At 36.5% G+C, this 22,282-nt stretch overlaps 1 protein-coding gene across 1 annotated transcript in view; it reads left to right on the top strand.

Moving 5' to 3' along the window:
- The window catches only part of MYO16 (myosin XVI), a 569,170-nt gene that overhangs the window by 143,377 nt on the left and 403,511 nt on the right, over positions 1-22,282 (top strand). The window contains 2 exon segments of the mRNA XM_033177288.1: positions 7,412-7,487; positions 10,426-10,579. Coding sequence (XP_033033179.1) covers positions 7,412-7,487; positions 10,426-10,579 — 230 coding nt within the window.

The raw sequence follows: 22,282 nt of genomic DNA, 5'->3' as shown, positions 1-22,282 counted from the left end.
TCTTTCTCTCTGGAGGGGTGCAACGTTTAATGGGGCATCTTGAAAGAAGAGAGACTAAGGCCTGCTGGCACTTTGATCTTAGACTTCCGAACCTCCAGAACTGTGAGCAATAAATTTCTGTTCATTATAAATTACCCAGTCTCAGATACTCTGTTACAACCACACAAATACAACTATGACAACTGTGTAAAAGGAAAGTTCCATAAAAGGAGACTGAGGAGGTGTGGACACAGGCAGAGGAGGATTATGAGGTTTGCTGAATGGAAATGAAAGAGGAGTGTTTCAGAAAAGAAATACAAGGAAAATGATATAGAAAACTGCAGTGATGACATATGATTTATTTTGTGGCATGAGAGCAGAACCATTTGGTTAATGAGAAATCATAGTTGAATCACTAAAAGTAGTGATGTATCAGACTTTTAAAATATATCTGAAATAGTTTACATGGTTCTCAGAGTTAGAGACATTCACTCATTGCAATGTAGAGTATGCACCATTGGACTTAGGTATATGTAATTCAAGTGGGGTATGCAAGTGCTGAGTTTCTGAGAGACTTTAACATTATAATTTCCTCTTTATTAAATTAAATCAGTCATTTTTAGCTTCTGAACTAGGAAGGAATGAGTGCTGGCTCCAAACACTCATTGCTATATTTTAACTTTTTAAAGAGATACTTTGACTCTCAAGAAATTAATCTTGATAAATTTAGCCACACTGAAATACAACTATTTGAAGATTAAGTAAAGTCTATATTCAATAACTAATATTAATTCAAATTTCAGCTTAAATATATTTTCTTTGTTAGCCACTTAGTGTTTCCTTTTATACAGACATACCTACTCTCTCTCTCTCTCTCTCTTTCTGAATAGTAGTCAGCTTAACCTCTGATAACTTTGCTGATTATGAAATTGTTTTAATAGTGGAGATGAGTTGCGATTGAATGGCACACTCTGCCTGCTCACATTTTAAGTAATTTACCTAAAGCTGTTTTGTGAGGTTGAAACAGATGTTCCAGAGTGGAGTAATTGGAATGAGCCCTGGCCTGCTTAATTCAGTTTTGTGAAGTGCCTCACTGATTTCTAATTGGAAGCACATAGGAAATACTGACTTTACGAAAGCAAAGGAATTCCCCAAGTAGGAGAAACTTCCCTATTTCACACACGAATGTTTATTTTTACAGGCCTGAAATAAAATGGAGTTAGTTTTATTGTTAAAGATTTTCTTGTAGGAAACATTTGCTTTTATGATTTAAATGCTTTCCGCAGTTGAAGTTTTAGGGAACAGTAGTTTGTCAGGAGATTGCACGTGATTTTATTTGGAGTTCTAGAAAAAGCAAATTGAATTGAGTAATGCAACATGATTATTAGACTCTCTGATACTCTGACATTTTTCCAAAAATATAAAAGCTTTAGCATTATTGCCATTCTTTCAAATTCGTGGAAAACAAAGGTAATCTTGAGTAATTTTTGACTTTCATTGTTTTTCTTTTCTTTCTGAATTTCTCTTTCCTTTCCTCCTGTCTACATTTTTCCCTACCTTACTCTATCTTTTACGTTTTTGTTCTTTCATTTTCTTTCTTCTTTCCTTCCTTCCTTCATTTCTGACAAATGATATAAAGGCAAGAAAATCCCTCGAATCTTTAATAAAAAGCAGTACTGATTCTTGCAACTATTTTAATGTCCTGGGAACCTACAATGTATATGTTATCTTTCAGATTTAAAGATAGCTTCTCTCTCTTTAGCAAACGATATATTTGGAAATCAAAATAACTTCTAAAAATAAGCACCCTGCTATAACATGAATAAGTACTACTGAAATAATTTGCGCAAAACCAGACACTAATTTTGAATGGGATTGTAGGAAATATAGCAATAGGGTATACTATTGAAAACCTAATTAAATGCATAGTGAGAACACTGGCAAGAGCCGTAATGATTTGGGGAGGTCTCTTGGAATGCCTGGGCAAAAAGTTCAGCATGAATGAAAAATGCCACGGAAAATGTTACAGAAGCAAACACACAAACCCCACCGCAGATTGACGAAACCGTTGTCAGTCTAACAAGTAAAATAATGCACGAAATGAACATGAAAGGCAAGGTTAGGAAAGGAGAAAGGATAAAAAAATACCAAAGAATCTCCAAAAACCTTTAAAAATGAGAACCATTAAGTGAATGTATCAATTTTTTACAGTAGTGTTACAAGCATAACATAGATAGTAATATGTTTAACAAACTGGGCAGTATTTGTACACTTAACACTACAAAACATTGCAGTGACGATTGAAAACTCATGCAAATAGAGAGGTAAGCCATGCTCATTGATATGCAGTTGTCATTGAGACACTGAATATTGTTAAGGTATCTGGGAAGGCAGAATAGTGGCCCCCAATGATGTCCACTCCCTAATCCCCAGAACCTGTCAATATATTACAAGGCTAAATAAAGAACTTTGCCTTGTAACTAAGCGAAGGATCATAAGCTGGAAAGATTTTCCTGGATTCTCTAGATGGGCCTTTAGAAACAGAGACTTGTTCTTGGCTGAGAGGTAGAGGGGGCGTGACTGTGGAAACATGGCCAGAGACATGCAATATTGTTGCTTTGAAGATGGCGGAAGGGGAGGGACCATTCACCAAGGAGTGTGGGTGATTCCAAAACTGGAGAAGACAGAAACAAATTCTCCTTTATAACCAGAAGGGAACATGCTACCAGGACCCTGGTGTCAGCCCAGTGATACCTGTGTCAGACTTCTGACCTGTGCAATTGTAAGACAATGCATTTTTATTGTTTAAGCCACGAACCTTGTGGTGATTTGTTAAGGCATATCAAACTAATATAGTAGCTACCTGTTGAACACAATCCCAATTTAAAGCCTGACAGTCTTTCTTTTATAGAAATTGGAAATTTCATCCTAAAAGTTATGGAATGCAAAGTACCTATAATAGACAAAATGTTCTTGAAGGAATAAGACACAGACTTTTTTCAAGACTTGCTCTAAGTCTTTCACTTGTAAGATTTCAAAACTTGCTATAAATCTATACACATAAAGTTGTTAGGTAATACAGAAGGATAGACCAGTAGATCAATGGAACCTAAAATACAGTGGCTACAAATGAACATAACAAGCCAGTGGATTTCCTATGATTTCAAGGCAATTCAATAAGAAAAAATGGTCTTCTTCACAAATGCTGCTGAAAAACAAATGGTGCTGGACCATCCAGGCCTTTACCTGGCATTCACAAAAACTCACTTGAAATGGACCACAAATATGAAAGTGAAAATTATAAAGCTTTCAGAAGAAACTATAGTATAATACTATCATGAACTTTGAGTAGTAAAAATAGGTACAGATGTTGCACTTAAACAAAAGAGAAGAAATAAAAGTGTTTTTCTGCTCATCAAAAGACATTTTTAAGAATATGGCTGGGCAAGCCATAGAATGAGAGGAAATACATGTAATACTAAAGTAGAAAAATTAAAAGAAATTGAACTTACAGTTTAAGTTTACACTAGAATGGGCAAGAAGTAGCGCCTCTGCCCACCCACCCCAAGTAAGAGTTAAGAAAGAGTATTAACTGCTCCTCTGTAAGTCTGTGAAGCATTAACCATATCTCTCCCCCACATATTTTGTAAGTTCTGTAAGCTCCTGTTTTTCTTGCTGTGCAACTGTAAGTTCACACGATCGATAAGCATGCGTTGCAAGGCGTGTTTCCCAAGATGTAAGCTGAGTCCTAAGAATGTCACCTGATAATTAACTGCTTGGTTCTTGCTTTCGTAAGCCAGCTTCCTGCATCATGTAATTCCCACCTCACGGTGCATAAAAGGCATTCATTTTCTTTGTTTACTGCTCAGACTTTCAGGATGCATGTCTGCTGAGCCAGTGTACACCTAAAATATACCCTCCTGAACTCCACTTGGTCTCTCCAGTCTCTGATTTCCTGCTACAATACATATATCTGAAAAATGCATCCAGAGCATATAAAAATGCAGATAGACTAATAATAGAAAGTTAATGCAGTAATAAATGGACAAGAAATTTCTGAGTAGACAATTCACAAAAGATGGTCATTAAGTACATGAAAGCGTTCAATATCACTAGTCATCAGGGAAATGTAAATTAACCTACACTGAGATAGTACTTCAGTGTCTAACATTGTTTTACTATCACAATATCAGTGTTGGAGAGCATGTGACAAAATTGCCAGTGAGGATAAAAAAAAAATAGTAAAACCACTTGGTAAACTTTTCTGGCAATTTCTTATAAAGTTAAATACATACTTACCAGATTACCCAGAATTCTATTTTAGAATGTTCAAAGAGAAAAATGAAAATCTACATTGACTAAAATGACATAGGTCCATAGTAGCCTTATTCAAAGAGCCAGAAACAAATGGCTCAACTCTCAAGAAGAAAGTGCTGAACACATTGTAATGTAGTTGTACAATGAACTACAGCTCAACAGTGAAGAGAGAAAGTGTCCATGCATGCACAAGCATGGACGAATCTTAAGAACATTATGTTAGGCAAACATGTATATTTCTGTGTTTTATTGATGTGAAGTTTAAGAATAGACTGAACTAATCTGGGGTGCTATAAATCACACTGTGTTTTCTTGTATGGGATGAAGATTGACCACAGTGAGGCCAGAGGGAGCTGTTGGTGATGAGAAATGTTCTATATCTTATTTGTGGTGCTGATTACACAGGTACACACATTTGCCCAAGTTTTATAACTGTGCACCTATTACTGCCCATTTTATTGCCCTTAAATTACTTTATTGTTTAAAAAAAGAATATTTGTAGAAATACAGCTAAGACGGCTTCAGTTTCCAGCACAACAATTGAGGTCTTTTAATTTTATGATTTGACTTCCGTTGTTTTGGCTCCTCTGGCCTAGGAAAAAATAGTACCTACCAACATTTATCAATTGAGTATGAGCTACTTTGTATTACAGAAGCACACATTATTTCAGGACTTAACTATTCTCTATAAATCAAAAAGACATACAATGACCATTTTAAAATATTCGGAACAGAATCATAATTTTAAAAAATTACATTTTCTCTATTCCTATGTAAGACATAAAGAAAGTGGTGGTAATTTTCATTGGATGAAAATGTACAGCCTTTGAGGTTGCATAGCAACCTTAGATGTCTATATTGTAAAAGACAAGTTTGAAAAATAATATTACCACTTACAAAGTTTGTAAGACATTAATAAAACAGGCTCAGTGGCTCATGCTTGTAATCTCAGCACTTTGGGAGACCAAGTCAGGCTGATCACTTGAGGTCAGGAGTTCAAGACCAGCCTGTCCAACATGACAAAACCCCATCTCTATTAAAAATATACAAATTATCTAGGTCTGGTGGTGCAGGCTGGTAATACCAGCTACTCCAGAGGCTGAGAGACGAGAATCACTTGAACTCAGGAGAAGGAGGTTAAGTGAGCCGAGATGGTGCCACTGCACTCCAGCCTGGATGAAAAAGTGAGACGTCTCAAAAAAAAAAAAAAAAAAAAAAAGAGAGAGACAGAGAGATAGAGATTAATAAGACAAACATAGAATATGTAAATGGGAATATAAAACAGATAAAAGCCAAAGTGATAGGACTGTTAAACAAAAATACCATAGAAAGAATCAATAATACCTCATACCTCAAATTGATTCTTGTAAGGATTAATGAAATGAACCACGTTTTGGAAATACTGGTCAAAAAGATAGAGAGGGCATGCACAGAGTGACTGATAGTGTGCCTGCAAAGGGAAACAGAACTACAAAAACAGCACAGCTATTAAAAAGGCAATAAAAGAAAAAGCACAAAAAGAAGATATAACCAACAACATCATGCCAGCACATTTGGAAACAGACAAAACTGGCAAATCCCTAGAAGGTAATAACTTTAAAAAGTATTGTATAAAATCATACCAAGAAGAAATCCAGGAGAGTCCTGCTCCATTTTCAAAGCAATGTACCATTAAACCACAATAATCAATTCTTTTACACCCAAGAATTTAACAACAAGTAAATGCCTGACAATAAAATTATTAAGTAGAACGTAGAGCAACAGAAAGCCTTGTTAGGAGTAAGAGTGTAAATCTGAGCAATGTCTTGGAGAAAAATATATTGGCACTATTTATCTCTTTGATGCTGTCCAAACTGATATCCCAGCAAATTCATTTCTAAGTACATATATCCTGGTGTATGTGTACACTAAGAGGTATAAATGAGACCACTTAGGGGAACATTGTTTATAAAAACAAATAAATGACTGCAAATGTCTTCAATATTCACTGGGAGAAAGGTGGATCAATTGTGATATAGTTGTACAATGCAATTCCATGCAGCCAAGAAAAAGAATGAAACTTGGTTAAACTCATCAACTCTGATGACTCAAAAATGCAATGGTAAGCCATGAAAACAGGCATGGACGAATCTATAAAATAGGATTTCATTTCTATAAATGTCACAAATTAAGCAATATGTTGCTTGGGGATACTTCCATATGTGTGTGCTAAGCATATAGAGAAGATATTAATGGTTAACCCAAAAGTCATGATAGTGGCCAACTCTGGGAAATAGAGAGAGGCATAGTTTTGGGGAGAAACTCACGAAGATATCATTTAAAAAAAATGTTGAGTACATATTTTTAAAAGTTGAGTACACTGAAATGTATTTAATTATTGCCCTTTCAATAGCACATGTATATTATATATACCCTTTATATGTGTGATATATTATAATAATTTTAAAAATTACATTAATTTCTCAAGTTACTTAACTCTTATAACTTGAGATTGCATTTTTCTAATGGTCCAGTGTGACTTTAGGTTCATACTGCCCACGCTGCTGTCACAGAGGAACAATACCAAGTTGGACTTCAATGAATTGTTCAATTAAAGCAGAACAAAACACACCATACCATATAATTCCTCACATAAGGAGTATAGCTTAAGTACTTTCAGGTTATATTATGGCATATAGTCTACACTGTCCTTTTGTGCTTTGTTGTATTTTGCCTTTCGTGTTTTAAAGTTTCAGGGTAGTGATTCATTCAATGTAATTTACTTTAAAATATATTTTTACTGTTATGTAACTAGTTTCTCATCCTACAAATACACATAATGTAAACCTGAAAGTTTTAAAATGTCCTTTTCAAATCTTCAGTGATTAAATCCTTATTGGATAAATCATTTTTGTTCTGAATCCAGAAAGGGGTGCAATAGTTTGAATATCTGACATTTTCACAAAAGGCACTGGGAAAGGTACTTTCCTGGGACTGTCCCAGGAAGGACTTCTGAGTGGGAACGCTGATGCCATCTCATTCCAGCTGCCAGTTGGACAGCACAGTGTATAACTTACTGATAAATCCTTAGCATCTGCCATGGTGGTTCCCATTTCAATTATCTTTAATATTTCAGGCAAACCTGGTGAAACTTCTTTTGATGCATCAGGCAAACCCACACCTTGTGAACTGTAATGAGGAGAAGCCGTCAGGTAGGTTAGGAGCATCCTGGGACCACTGAGCAAGTACTGTTTCCTTCCTTTCGTATCGGAGTATCCATCTATCTTCAGCACAGCTACGAAGTGAAAGCAGGACAAGCAGCCCAGTTCAAGCACAATTCATCATCGCCTGGGCTCGGCTCCATTCCAAGAGGCTATTCACAGTTTCATCTACACTGTACTGTTGTACTTTGTTGTATTTTGCCTTTCATGTTTTAAACTTTCAGGATAGTGATTCATTCAGTGTAACTTACTTTAAAATACATTTTTACTGTTATTTAACTAGTATCTCATCCTACCAAATACATGCTTATCCGTTAAGGTATTTTTGAAAAATAATAGCGTTATTATCTGTGCAGATATTTAAACTACAAGAAAAATACAGAGGCTGACATTCTCATGCAAATTTCAGACTTTGAAAATCTTGACTTAATGTTACTTATTTTTTAATAAAAATATTTTTGAAGATTTCTAAAATTATCTTAGTCACTGCCCTTTTGTGTATTCATATACTTACTTAATAAATGGATGCTACATTAATTTTGTAGCTTTTAAAATGTAACAGAAAGTTACTAATCATAATGATTTTTGCAATAGTAAAAAGAGTTCTGAATAATAAAGAGAAAAATCTAGCATAAGTAATATCATATCAAAATTTTGAAGGCAGTAATTGATCTGAATAACTTACTGAATCTATTATTGCTCTTGCTATACCTCTGCTAACTTAAATGTACTTTACTTTTGAGATTTGTCATTTGATATACTCTCAGGAGTATGAATTTCTAATAAATCTCCAGTTAAAGCCAGAAGAAGGGATTTGTCTCTATTTGTTACTTATTGGAATTCAGTATCATTATTTAATGTTTATTACTTCATCTTCTCTGCTAAACTGCAGATTTACCAAACCGAAATTTAAGACAGCTTAATAGTCACAAACTTCAGAATCAAGCTAGTATTACTTACAGTCTAGTAATTTTAACATTAACTATATTAGTATGCTAATGATAAATATCAAAAGAGCAAATAGAAACTTTTAGGTATTTTAAAAAAATATGTTTACTATGAATAAAAGTCACATCCTCTGTTAACTCTAATCTGGGTCTAACAGTAGCTCACGTTTTTAAAGTCGTATTCCTGGCTTATTTCCCAGACAAGGGAGGATATGACTGACTTTTGACTGCATGGACTCCCATGGCGTATTCTCGCCATTTAGGTCTAGTGACATTTCAAACAGATGTCCAGGCATGGCGGTTGACAATCTTAGGAACGGAGGCAATGAATGAACTTCCGGTCTAGATTCAGCACCGGTCATCTCAGCACAGTGCATGAGGACTCTCTCAGGCAACTTTTACCATATTGCTCGTGCAAAGTCGACCAGCAACCTAGTACCTTATTCATGGCCTACTGGCAATACGGGACACAGTGCTGGGCCCATAATAGATCCTCAGTAAAGATTTGCTAGTTGAATGAAAATACTTTTATCACATTCAAAAAGCAAAGAGTTATAATGCAGTGAGAGGTTTCAACTAAAGCAGATACGCCAATAATCCAGGCAGCAAGAAGATAAAACTAGATAAAACCAGATACAAGAATAGAGCAGAGAACAGTAAATCAGAAACCTATGCTATAACTGAGCAAATGAAAGTCGTCATCAGTGTTATAGTATATTACTGTTATTTTATGTTTCTTGAATTTGGAATGGATTCATAAAAAAATCAGGGGAGGGAAACAATTTGTTAGGTGGGATAGAAATTTTTTTTTTTTTTTTTGAGACAGAGTCTTGCTCTGTCACCCAGGCTGGAGTGCAGTGGCCGGATCTCAGCTCACTGCAAGCTCCGCCTCCCGAGTTCACGCCATTCTCCTGCCTCAGCCTCCCAAGTAGCTGGGACCACAGGCACCTGCCACCACGCCCAGCTAATTTTTTGTATTTTTTAGTAGAGACGGGGTTTCACCGGGTTAGCCAGGATGGTCTCGATCTCCTGACCTCGTGATCCGCCCATCTCAATCTCCCAAAGTAGGAAAGCTGAACACTCACCTACTCTTTACATGTATATAATGTAATCTGAGGCAAATAATGATAAAATCTTTACATAATATCTTCTTGTGGCAGCTACATTACTGTAACCAGGCAGAAGGCCACAAAGCTCTCATTTATAGACATAGGTGGTCACACAGTCTGGTCCTGATGATCGAGAAGAAGCAGCTGACTCCAGTAGGTTCTTAATTGATATGAATGTTGATTTTTTTCCTCATGATCTATATCAGTTTCTAGATCAGTAATTGTTGTTAGTATAAACTTGATTGATACATATATATGTTGCTGCCCAAACAGCAATATATATGTTGCTGCCCAAACATGTTGAGATATTACTGTTATGTGTAATTTGTAAGGAAATATATTTATTTATATTTGCAATTGATAAAGGTAAAAATATTATGGCTAGAGGGCAGACCCCTTGTTTAAATAATACAACTGAGTATTTACTTGTACAACTACCCATTTAGTAGAATGTTTATAGAAAGCCAGTTACATACTTTGTAATCCAGTCGATGGGAAAGTGTAACTCTTTCTGTAATTTTGGTTCATAGCCACCAAGATGCAGGACAAGTTTTACTGAGAATGAAATGACATTAAGTTTGTGCAAGCTTATTCTCAATGATTTTTTATTTTATATATCACCATCCAGTGTATACTATTTTCATATTTTATTTCATTTATAATTAAATATGTCACTGATGTAAAACAAAATAGTGTTTTTAAATGACAGTACTTCAATTTTATCCCAGCTATAAACTTTTAAGATTTTTTTGTTTTGATTCATACATTGATAAATTTTTAGCATTTTAAGCATGTTGGAATTATTGAAAGTAAATAGATTTATGTACTATCACCACCCATCATTTTTCTGATTTTCTTATTTTTTTCTTGTAGATATTGCTGCATCTGAGTTTATTGAGGAAATGCTACTGAAAGCCGAAATTGCCTGGGAAGAAAAAATGAAGGAGCCTTTATCTGTTTCTACCTTAGCACAAGAAGAGCCCTATGAAGAGATCATCCATGATCTCCCCGTGCTGTCGAGTAAGCTGTAAGTGTCTTCCTGCTCATTCTCATTTGCCGTCTTCTCTACCTGCTGGTCATTTCAGAGCCAATATTAAGTCTGACTCTCAGCAAAAACGAGTTAGAACAATTAAAATGGTTTATCAATGTATGTACCAAAGAACACTTGTTTACAATGATGAGTTTAAACATAATTTTATAAAAACCCTCTGATTTAAAAACAATGTTACTATATCAGTTATGAAATCAATTTCATGTACCCTGAGACCAAATAATATTTTAAACACGTTCGAAGGTTTTAGCTAAACTGATAATGAGGTTTCCAGTGATTATCATTATGGCTAACTTTCCTGAAAGAGAAGATACTGATATGTGTTTTTTTCGCTCATAAGCATAAAAAAAATTATTTGTTGTTGTGTATGTTATCTCCTAAAATAACCTTTCTGTTGCATTGAAAATATCAAATGGATTGACATCATTGTCAAGGTCTGAAAATGTGACACAAAGTGTGAATAACAAATAACATTCAAATTAATGTTAAATTTATTGAAGAATAAGTGTTCATTTAACTCGTAATACGATGCTTGTGTTTCCGGAGTTTTTCTTTGCCAGCATATGGATATATAAACACAGGTTTTATGTATATAACTTAGGTATGCTTACATATTCGTTCATTTTTAAATATTTGTTCGGAATCTACTGACGGTGGTGCTTGGAATATATAACAAAACAGATAGCAAACATTGTCAGGTAGAGATGGACTGTGAGTATCTAAATCAATAAGTAAATCTCTATGAATAAATAACATTGCATGTAATCTGTGGGACCTTATTTAAAAGTCTGTGACATCATTTTAAAGACCTTCAAAAACAGCAATCCGGTAAAGCAATTGTGTATTCAGAGCAATATTATAAAAAATTGATAGCACCTATAAAATTACTGAAAGATAAATTATTAAACATTGGAAAGCTTGTTATCTCCAGAATACTACTGCTAAAATATGCATTAAAATAAGTAAGACAAAGATAGAAAGCTTTATGAAAAGTTTTAACATGATATAAAAGTTCATTTAAAACCATAGAAATACCCATGGTGAAAATATACAGAAAGCAAATATATGAAAATCTGGATATTCTAATGCAACCCCTCTAAAACAGATCTCTATGAATTTATATATTCATATTCTTCAGAGGTGGTGTTGTGGTTACTGGAAAGAGCTTTGCCTTATGACTAACACTTAGTCTGAATAGTTAAAGATGTTGATGCCCCACTTTCAAAAACAAATAGAACAAGCAGACAAAATATCAACAAAGGAATAGAAGACTTAAATAACACTATAAACCAACCAGACCTAACAGACACAATTAGAGCACGTCATCCAGGTATTGTGGAATACATATTCTTTTCAATTGCGCATGGAACATTCTTTTCCAAAATCAGGAATGAGAGGAATATTACTCCTGAATTTACAGAAACAAAAATAATTAAAAGGAAATGCTATTAACAATTGTGCACCAAAATATTAGATAACCTAGATGAAATTGACAAATTCCAAGAAAACACCAAGAAGCAGAACTAAAGAAAAAAAGAGAACATTGGAATAGACCTACAGCAAGTAAAGAGATTGAATTAGTCATCAAAAACTTCTCACAAAGCAAAGCTAATGTCCACATGGCTTCAAGGCTGAATTCTTCCAATTGTTTAAAGAATTAACACCAATCCCTCACAACACTTTCAAAAACAGAAGAGCAGGGAATTGTTCTTGACTCATTCTCTCGGGTCAGAATTACCCAGATACAATAATCAAATAAAAATGTCAAATAAAAAGAAAACAACAACCTTATGAATATAGCTTTAAGACACCTACATAAAACACCAGCAAATCAAGTTCAGCCACATATAAAAAAGATTTCACAATATGTCTTTGTGAGATTTATGACAAGAAAGCAAGGCTGAGCATTCAAAAATCAGAAAATATGGTATATCATGTTAATAGAATAAAGAACAAAATCAAATGATTATCTCAACATTTGCAGAAAAAGCATTTGACAAAGCCCAACACCATTTTATGAGAAAAAAGTAAATAAACTAAGAATGGCAGGAAATTTTCTCAACCTGATAAAGGGCAAGTCCCAAAAAATAAAAAAAGGAAACAAAACAAAAGTAAAACAGAGCTAACGTTGTACTCAATGGTAACTGATCACTTACCCCGTAAGATGAGGACAAAGGCAAGACCGTCTGCTGTCACCAGCTCTGTTCAACATTGTGTTGGTGGTTTTCGCTAGAGCAACCTAGCAAGGAAATAAATAAATAAATAAAAAGTGTCCAAACTGGAAATGAAGAAGTCAAACTATCTCTATGTTCAGATGACATAATCTTGTATGTAGGAAATTCTAAGGAATTTACAAGAAAATTCTATTTGAACTAAGAATATAGTTCAGGAGGATGGCAGTACCCGTGATCAAGACACAGAAACAATCTGTATTTCTATACACAGCGATTCCTAATTCAAAAATCAGATTAAAAACATACTTACTCAGTAGGGGAGGAAAAAAGGAAAAATTAAAAAAACAATTATTTAGTTTACAACAACATAAGAAAAACAAATACTTACAAGAAAATTTAAGAAAAGAACTGCAAGTTTTTACACTGAAAACTACAAAACATCAGTGAAAGAAATTAAAGAGCCTAAATATATGGAAAGAAATACTACATTCATGGATTGGAAGACTTAATATTGATAACACAATCTCTATAAAAAATCAGATGACTTTTTGAAAAAGTTGATAGGCCGATTTTTAAAATCACATAACAATTCAAAGACCCAGAATTCCTAAAATGGTAATGTGCAAAACGAACAAAGTTGGAGAACTCACACAACCCTATTCCAAAACTTACTTAAAATCTATAATAACTAAGACATTGTGATACTGGCATAGGATATAAATCAACAGAATAGAACTGAGAATCCAAAAAGAACCCCTTACATTTCTGGTTAACATATTTTTGCAAAGAATACCAAGATGATTCTAGGGGAAAGAATAGCCTTTGACGATAAACAGCACTGAGACAACTCGATATCCACATGCAAAATAATGAGTTGGACCTGTACTTTATAACATACCTAAAAATTAACTCAAAATGGATCATTGACCTAATGTAAGAGATAAAACTATAAAACTCTCTTTAAAAAATGTAAGTCTTTCTGACCTTAGATGAGGCAATGGTTTCTTAGATATGACACTGAAAGATAAGCAAGAAAAGCAAAAATAGATAAACTCAAGATTTTAGTGGTTTCAAAGACAGTAATAAGAAAGTGAAAAAAAAAAAAAACACAGTGGGAGAAAATTTCTTCAGTGGTGTATCTAACAAAATGTAAAAGAATGCCTACAACTCAAAGACAACTCCCTTAAAAATGGGCAATGTATGGGAATATATGTTTCTTCAAGGAAGATACAATCATAGCCCATAAGCACACACAGAAATCCTTCACATTATTTATCAGGAAAATCCAAATGGAAACCACCATGAGATACCACTTTATACTTCCTAGAATGGCCATTCATAAAGAACAACAAAATAAAGGCAGATCGGTGTTGGCAAGGATGTGGAGGAACTGTCACTCTCATATGGTAGTAGTGGGAATGTCAAATGGTGAGGTAGTGATGAAAAAAAATTTGGCAGTTCTCGGAAAGTTAAACATAGATTTACTGCATGGCCCATAAATTCTTCTCCTAGGTACATTGTTTATCTCCCAGATAATGAAAATGTATGTCTTCAAAAAAACCTGTATATAAATATCCGTAGGAGTTTTATATATAAGAGCAATAAAAAATGGGGGAACAACTGTCCATGACTTCACCATGTATTCTGTCATCTGAATCATGGCTGCTCACTTTTCTTCATCAATTTTAATCCCAACTTCCTATTCCTTTGCATTCTCAAGGTGATTTGTTTCTTTCCTTTTTCCCAGAATATATGTTGCTACAATTGCAAGAAAGAATGGAATAGTTAATTTTTTTTTCTGTTATCTCAGGATACAAGTCAAATTTCTGCTTTACAATAAACTCACATTTATTGTTTTGGTGAGCATTTTGTGCAGTGCATCATGATTTAGTAAGGTTAAGGACATCACTTCCACTATGCTCTGCTGTCACTGCCTGTCTTTATATATTTGATGAATTGGAAATTCCTATGCTATTGGATTATCCCATATTTCACGTTTTCTAAAGTGTCTCCTATCCAATCATCATTCCTAAGTTTTCCCCATGTTGCCTGACTTTCAAGTGCATGTCTAAAAATGCACAGCTTTAATTCCAAAGACCCTTCCACCTGTAACATTCCGTATCTGTAAGGCCAGATCCCTGTAGGCCTGCTTTGTCTTCTTTCCATACTCTACTGCTCTTCACTCTGCTCCTCTGTTCCTTCTGACAGGGCGCCTCCTCTGTGTTGCCTTTCTGTCCTTAGATGTATTCAAGTGCCTCATTTGCTGTTATTGCCGCTGATGAGACAACTGCTGCTGAATATGCCCTTTGCTGTCTGAGCATGGATGTGCTCACCCAGGGTTGTAATCACTGAGCAGTTTGGATATGTGCCAACCTGCATTTCTAATATTCTAGTTCATGGAGCCCTTGGGGGAAAGCCCACAGAAATTCTGCATGTTGCCTGAGTGGAGTAGTTCATTGATGAAAGGGGGTTTTTAACTTATTATTTTTAATAATAGCAACAACAATTTTGACAACTGATATTTTTTACTACAGTTACCAGGTATTGAATCTTGAGCAAACTTGTTTGGGTAATTTCATTTAATTCTCAAAACAACACCTGGATGCATGTCCTTTTACTTAACCGTTTGATACACACCTAGCTGAGGCTGGGAGCGTCAGAACATGACTCATGCCACACATGTGCTAAATCTGTTACTGTTTCAGTGAGGAGGTATTTTTATTTGTAGTTCCAAAACTTATTGTTTGGCTGTAGAAAGGAAATTGATAGCACTAAACTCCCTCTCTGAGTGTTCCTGGTGAAGCCCGGTGGCGTGGTGCTTATGGGCAGAGACTCCAGAGCCACTATCCAGCTTCATATCCTGGCTCTGCTGTTTACTGGCTCTATGACCTTGAGCAATTCACTCAACCTCTTTGTGACATTTTTACTCAAGTGCAAAATGTGGGTGTTGTTTTGTAAAGAATCTGGCTGATTTTTGTCCTTGATTTCTGGGAGGGAACCAAATCCTTGGAATTTCCCACGGAATAAGAGTGTCTTTGTTATTCGTGAGCCCCTTGGATCACATCTGAGTTTATCCTACCAGGTGAGATGACTCAGGGTAAGGGTCTAGTCATACCAGAAAAAACAACAATGTGATTAAAGACCAATCACATGATTAAAACCAGCCCAACCTCCAGGAGGTGCGGGACAGGCTCGAGATGGGAGTTCAAACATGCTGCCAGTGACGGCATCACTGACGCCTATGCAATGAGGCACCAGTAAAAACTGTGGACATTGACGCTCCATGGAAACTCCGATTTGGTGAGCACATTGGTAGGCTGGAGTTTGATGTGCCCTGCATCCTTGGGGAGGGGTCTCAGAAGCTCTGCATTTGGGACCCTCTCAGACCTTTTCATATTTTTTGTTTGCCAGGATTGTCCTAATTTGTATCCTTTATAATAAAGCTGTATTAGTACTTTGCTGACTTTTGTGAGCCATTCTAGTAGATTGTGAAACCTGGGGGGCTTGTGAGAATCCCAGGATTTGTAGCTGGTTGCTCAAAAGTTCAAATGACCTAGGGACCCCCAGACTTTTGGCTGGAATCCAAAAGGGGGGCAGTCTTGCTGAGGACTGTGCCCTTAACCTGTAGGCCCTTGGCAGTTAGCATAATTATACTGCAAGACATCAGAGTTTGATGATGATAGTAATAATAACTATATCATAGGGTTGTTCTTCATAACTGAGTTAATGCTCTAAAGCATTTAGAGCAATATCTGCTTCATTGTAAGTACTAAATAACTACTTAAGAAATGACCAAAAAAAGATGTTTCTCACTTATCTTTGAACTGTCAGCAAAAGCATCTAAAGAAGAAAGGCCTTGTAGCTATAGGCTGAGACAAAAATAGTGGTAGGCCTTCCACTGGGTGCTTTTAAACTGATTATAACCATATGGAGAAAATCTTATTTTCTAAGCAGCTGGAAAGAAAATCCAGTATCAGTAAAGACCAGCTTTGATTGGGTGTGAATCCTCTGATGAGGTTGTGTGGGGACTGGGTCTCCAGAGATTCTGAGTCATCTGTCACCTGGGATAGAGAGGAAATGCCGCTTTCCTAGGGATGAGGAAAGACTATGAGGAGGGGACCTGAGCAGGACCAAGGGCCACAGGAAAAGGGACTTCTTGGAGTTGCTCCCAGGGTGACTTCAGCCAAGTGGCTACTGGGGAGGAGAAATACCCCATGGGGATCTTTGAATGAAACAACATATAATGCATTATGCCCCTTTTGACCTTAGTAAATGGGTAAGACTCACAATAGATTTGGAGGAAGGTCTTAAATATGTCAGATATTAATTTAATCTTTGGATCTTTATCTTATTTCATAGAAGCAGAAAAAAACAAAAGGTTCGTGAATTTTCTACAGTGAACAATTTATATAGCTGGTTTCTGGGATTAACATTGAGAACTGTCTATTCAGTCCATTATTTTAAGTGCCAGAATAACCAAATCACATATGCCATATCTTTACATCTATTTCTGTTAGTAATAATATTTTTATTGCAAATTCAAATGTAGCTGGACCTGTTTCCCATGTCTGGTGCCTTCACAGTGTCTTCAAATGGTGGAAGAGGGGTGCAGTGATGGGGACAGTTTTATCCAGGCTTTAATCCTCCTGAGGGTTCCACCCTCATGAGTCAGTTACTTCCTAAAGTTCTACTTCTTAATGCTATCACTTTAAGGATTAGGTTTCAATATATAAATGTAGGGGCCACACAAACTTTCAGACCATACCAGCCACTGTCCTGGCCACTAAAACACATGCAGAAGTCTACCAGGCATGGAGTTGCCAGGTAAAATGCAAGAAATGCAGCTAAATTTGAATTTGCAATAACAAATTTATTATTCATAATTGTCAAAGATTTTTTATTTGCTATATCCAGCAAGTGTTTAACAGGATAGGGCTGCAAGGAATGTTGTTAATCTCTTGATTTAAAAGGATAGATTTCTCTGGTAAGCATCACTGTTTCTTTCCTTCTGTTGCCTTCCTTCTTGGTACGGAAGTGTGTGACCTGATAATGCCAAATAATCTTGCAACCACAAAATGAAAGTTACTTTCTTTTTTTCAGACAGAGTTTCATTCTTGTTGCCCAGGCTGCAATGCTATGGCGCAATCTTTGCTCACTGCAACCTCTGCTTCCCGGGTTCAAGCGATTCTCCTGCCTCATCCTCCCAAGTAGCTGGGATTACAGGCGCCCACCACCACACCCAGCTAATTTTTGTATTTTTACAAGAGACAGGATTTCACTACCTTGGCCAGGCTGGTCTCGAACTCCTGACCTCAGGTGATCCACCCACCTTGACATTTCAAAGTGCTGGAATTACAGGCGTGAGTCCCCATGCCAGGCTGAAAGTTACTTTCTAACAACTGAGCAGGAAGCTAGAACAAATCAAGGCCCCAGAAGATCTGGAGAAAGTTACCATCCCTGGGCTTCCTATTTCTGCTTTTCTTGTTATGTGAGAAAAATCAATGTCCATTTCTTTAAGATATTATGCTTAGTTTCTGATGTGGGCAGCCTAAAGGAATATTGACTGGTGCTATAGCTGCTATAACCTTGGGGTATCATGCCCTTGGGGTATCTTGCTTCTTGTGCCAAACTTTTAGAACTCCAAAGATTTGGAAGTTGTGCAAATGATACTACGTTGATTTTCCAGTGTGTTTCAATGTTCCATATGGATTTTTTTTTTTTGAGACAGAGTCTTGCTCTGTCGCCAGGCTGAAATGCAATGGTACAATCTCGGCTCACTGCAACCTGCGCCTCCTGGGCTCAAGCAACTCTCCTGCCTCAGACTCCTGAGTAGCTGCAATTATAAGTGCATCACTGTGCCCAGCTAGTTTTTGTATTTTCAGTAGAGACGAGGTTTCACCATGTTGGCCAGGCTGGTCTTGAACTCCTGACTTCAGGTGATCCACCCACCTCGGCCTCCCAAAGTGCTGGGATTACAGGCGTGAGCCACTGTGCCGGGCCGCGTATGGATTTGTATGTCCTGAAAACCTCTTTTTCACAAGCAGAAATTTCTCATAACGAGAGTGACCATATGTGCCCATTTGGTCCAGTCTGGTTTCTTCTTGTTTCCCCAGCATGATGATGAATAAAGCCCTCTTTCAGTATTAAAATGTCCCAGTTGTCACCTTCAGTTCTACTTTTGCAGAATCAGAAAACTGTGGCATAAAATTTCTTGTGTGGTTTCACTTCGTATGAATATATTAAAGAATATTAATTGAAGGGGTGGCCTGCCCCCTCCACACCTGTGGGCATTCTCGTTAGGTGGAACGAGAGACTTGAGAAAAGAAATGAGACACAGAGACAAAGTATAGAGAAAGAAAAAGTGGGCCCGGGGACCGGCGCTCAGCTTACAGAGGACCCACGCTGGCACCGGTCTCTGAGTTCCCTCAGTATTTATTGATCATTATCTTTACCATCTTAGAAAAAGGGAAGTGGCAGGATAATAGGATCATCTTAGGGAGAAGGTCAGCAGTAAGACATATGAATAAAGATCTCTGTGACATGAATAAGTTTAAGGAAAAGTGCTGTGCCTTGATATGCATATGCAAACATCTCCATAAACCTTTTTAGTGTATAAAGAGCAGCATTGCCGCTAGCACGTCCCACCTTCAGCCCTAAGGCGGTTTTCTCCTTTCTCAGTAAACAGAACATACAATCCGGTTTACACCGAGATGTTCCATTGCCCAGGGATGGCCAGGAGACACATGCTTTTCTCTATCTCAACTGCCAAGAGGCCTTCTTTCCTCTTGTACTAGTCCTCCTCAGCACAGACCCTTCACGGTGTCAGGCTGGGGGACGATCAGGTCTTTCCCATCCCACGAGGCCGTATTTCAGACTATCACATGGGGGAGAAACCTTGGACAATACCTAGCTTTCCTAGGCAGAGGTCCCTGCGACCTTTGGCAGTGTACGTGTCCCTGGGTACTTGAGATTAAGAGAATAGTGATGACTTCACAAGCAAGCTGCCTTCAGGCACTTGTTTAACAAAGCACACCCTGCACAGCTCAAAATCCTTTAAACCTTGAGTCACCACAGCACACGTCTCTTGCAAGGACAAGGTTGGGGGTAGGGTCACAGATTAACAGCATCTCAAATACAGAACAAAATGGAGTCTCTTATGTCTACTTCTTTCTATATAGACACAGTCACATCCTGGTCTCTTTCTTTTCCCCACAGTTAATGCATAGTATTTAAGCAATTTAAGCAATAACACATCACATTTGTATATTGTCTTTTAGATTACAAATGACTTTTGTATCAAATAACTCATTTGATATGTATGTATAATGTTTTAATTTAGTAATCTATAAAACATCAAGCCTTTTTAATCAAATATTACAACTACGTTGTTAAATTCTACAGAATGTGTTTACAAAGTATTGATAAACCTGTCAATGAGTTCCCTAATTATTTTCTCTTAGGTATTCTGAAGTCCAGTAGTGCACAAAGAGAAATGTCATCGAATATAGGGACAGAATGATCCATTCAGGGAGCATTCCTAGCAAAGCTAACACTTGAAACTTTCAGAATCTTCCTTCATATATACATAAAAGTACTAAATTATACTTAATTTACAGATTTTCCCTTAAACGAGCTGTTACAATTTTTTTGCATATATCTGTTGAGAGCTGTCAAGATTAATGTGTCTGAAAAACAATACAAACTCCAGTTCAGCCAATGACACATTGAAAGTTTTATTTGCTTTTTAGACACAGGTAATATTTTACCATAATGGTGTTTATATTGTAAAAAAAAAAATTCTTACAAAAATTAATTTTTAGAAGGACCAAATATACAGCAATTAATTCAAATCTCTTCAAGAGCTCTTTCGTTTAATATTAATCTTTAGATCTTTATCTTTATAGAAGCAGAAAAAAAACAAAAATTTAATTGAATTTTCTACGGTGAACAATTTATGTAGCTACGTTTGTAGGAGTAACATTTAGAACTGTCTATTCAGTCAGTTATTTTAAGCACCAAAATAACCAAGTCACATATGCCATATCTTTACATCTGTTTGTGTTATTTTTTTTTGTTATTGTGTTGTTGGCCTCATGTATCTCAATATATTCAATTGTATTTCATCTCTATGGTTTTCTAAAATTACTTTAGTTACAATGGGTGATAGTTGTTGCCTTTGTTGGTTTCATTTGATTACATTCCTGTTTCCATTTTCAGAAATAAAATCCTATTTCCTATAGGCACATTTTCTCTGCATGAAGTTACTTTTATGTTTGTCAAGATAAGTAAGTCTGGCATAAATCCAGTAGAGTTCAGAAATTGGTTGTCTGCTGGTATATTCTCATCTAATTTTTTTTCACAGTCAGAGTTAAATCTGTCTCTACTGTATTAATCTAAGCTACCCTTGGATGGTACTGAATTTCTTTTTTTTTTTTTTTTTTTTTTTTTTTGAGACGGAGTCTTGCTCTGCTGCCCAGGCTGGAGTGCAGTGGCCGGCTCTCAGCTCACTGCAAGCTCCGCCTCCCGGGTTCACGCCATTCTCCTGCCTCAGCCTCCCGAGTAGCTGGGACTACAGGTGCCCGCCTCGTCGCCCGGCTAGTTTTTTGTATTTTTTAGTAGAGACGGGGTTTCACCGTATTAGCCAGGATGGTCTCGATCTCCTGACCTCGTGATCCGCCCGTCTCGGCCTCCCAAAGTGCTGGGATTACAGGCTTGAGCCACCGCGCCCGGCCTTGAATTTCTTTTTTTAAATGTTTATGGGATCTGTCTTACCCTTAGAAAATATACTGTCTCATTTCTTTTTTTCTCACCAAATAAAACTTATATTACTAATAATTTCTTTTTTATAATCAGAATAAGAATTTCTTGTTGAAGAAAATTTGGACTGCAGAAAAACATATAGGAGCATGAAAAAAATCACTCATTTGCTTCAAAGAAAAGTTGCACCAGAGAAGTTATACAGGAAGGAAACACTTTACTAAAAACTATTGCACTAAGGGAGAATGATTGAACTCAACTCAACTGAACAAAAAGTGGGAGAGTTTCTAAGTGCTGAGGTGAGCTAGCGGGAAAGTACTGTAGCACTTTAGGAAAGGTTTGGTCAAGGTGACTAAGCCATGGGCATTTGCTAATTGTCGTTTATCAAAGTTAGGCTCCTGTGCTCCACAAAAACTATGTGGGCTATGTTCTTCCCTGTTTAGACTTCGAAGAGATGACTCCCAGGTCATAAAGACATCCCTGGGTTGTAAAACTGGCCAGAGGCTGGGAGAAGATATACATCTCAAAGAGGGAGAGAAAATATTTGCAGTTCAGTTTTCTAAAGTCATTGCTCCAAGAAAAGGGAGTTCAGAGGATTAGAGATAGTCCAAAATTTGGCTGAGAGGAGGTTAAGGCCTTCTGGGTCACTACTCCACCTTCTTGATTAAACTACTATTAACTTGGAGTTTTTCCTTTTACTCTTTTTATGTTTCCTCTTTTATTCAGTCTTGCACTATATATATACACA

The sequence above is a fragment of the Trachypithecus francoisi genome, unplaced genomic scaffold (genome assembly GCF_009764315.1).
Source record: "Trachypithecus francoisi isolate TF-2019V2 unplaced genomic scaffold, Tfra_2.0 Lachesis_group18, whole genome shotgun sequence".
NCBI classification, from domain to species: Eukaryota; Metazoa; Chordata; class Mammalia; order Primates; family Cercopithecidae; genus Trachypithecus; species Trachypithecus francoisi.
Note: the sequence above shows the minus strand (reverse complement) of the source record. Positions and strands in the feature narration are given on the sequence as shown.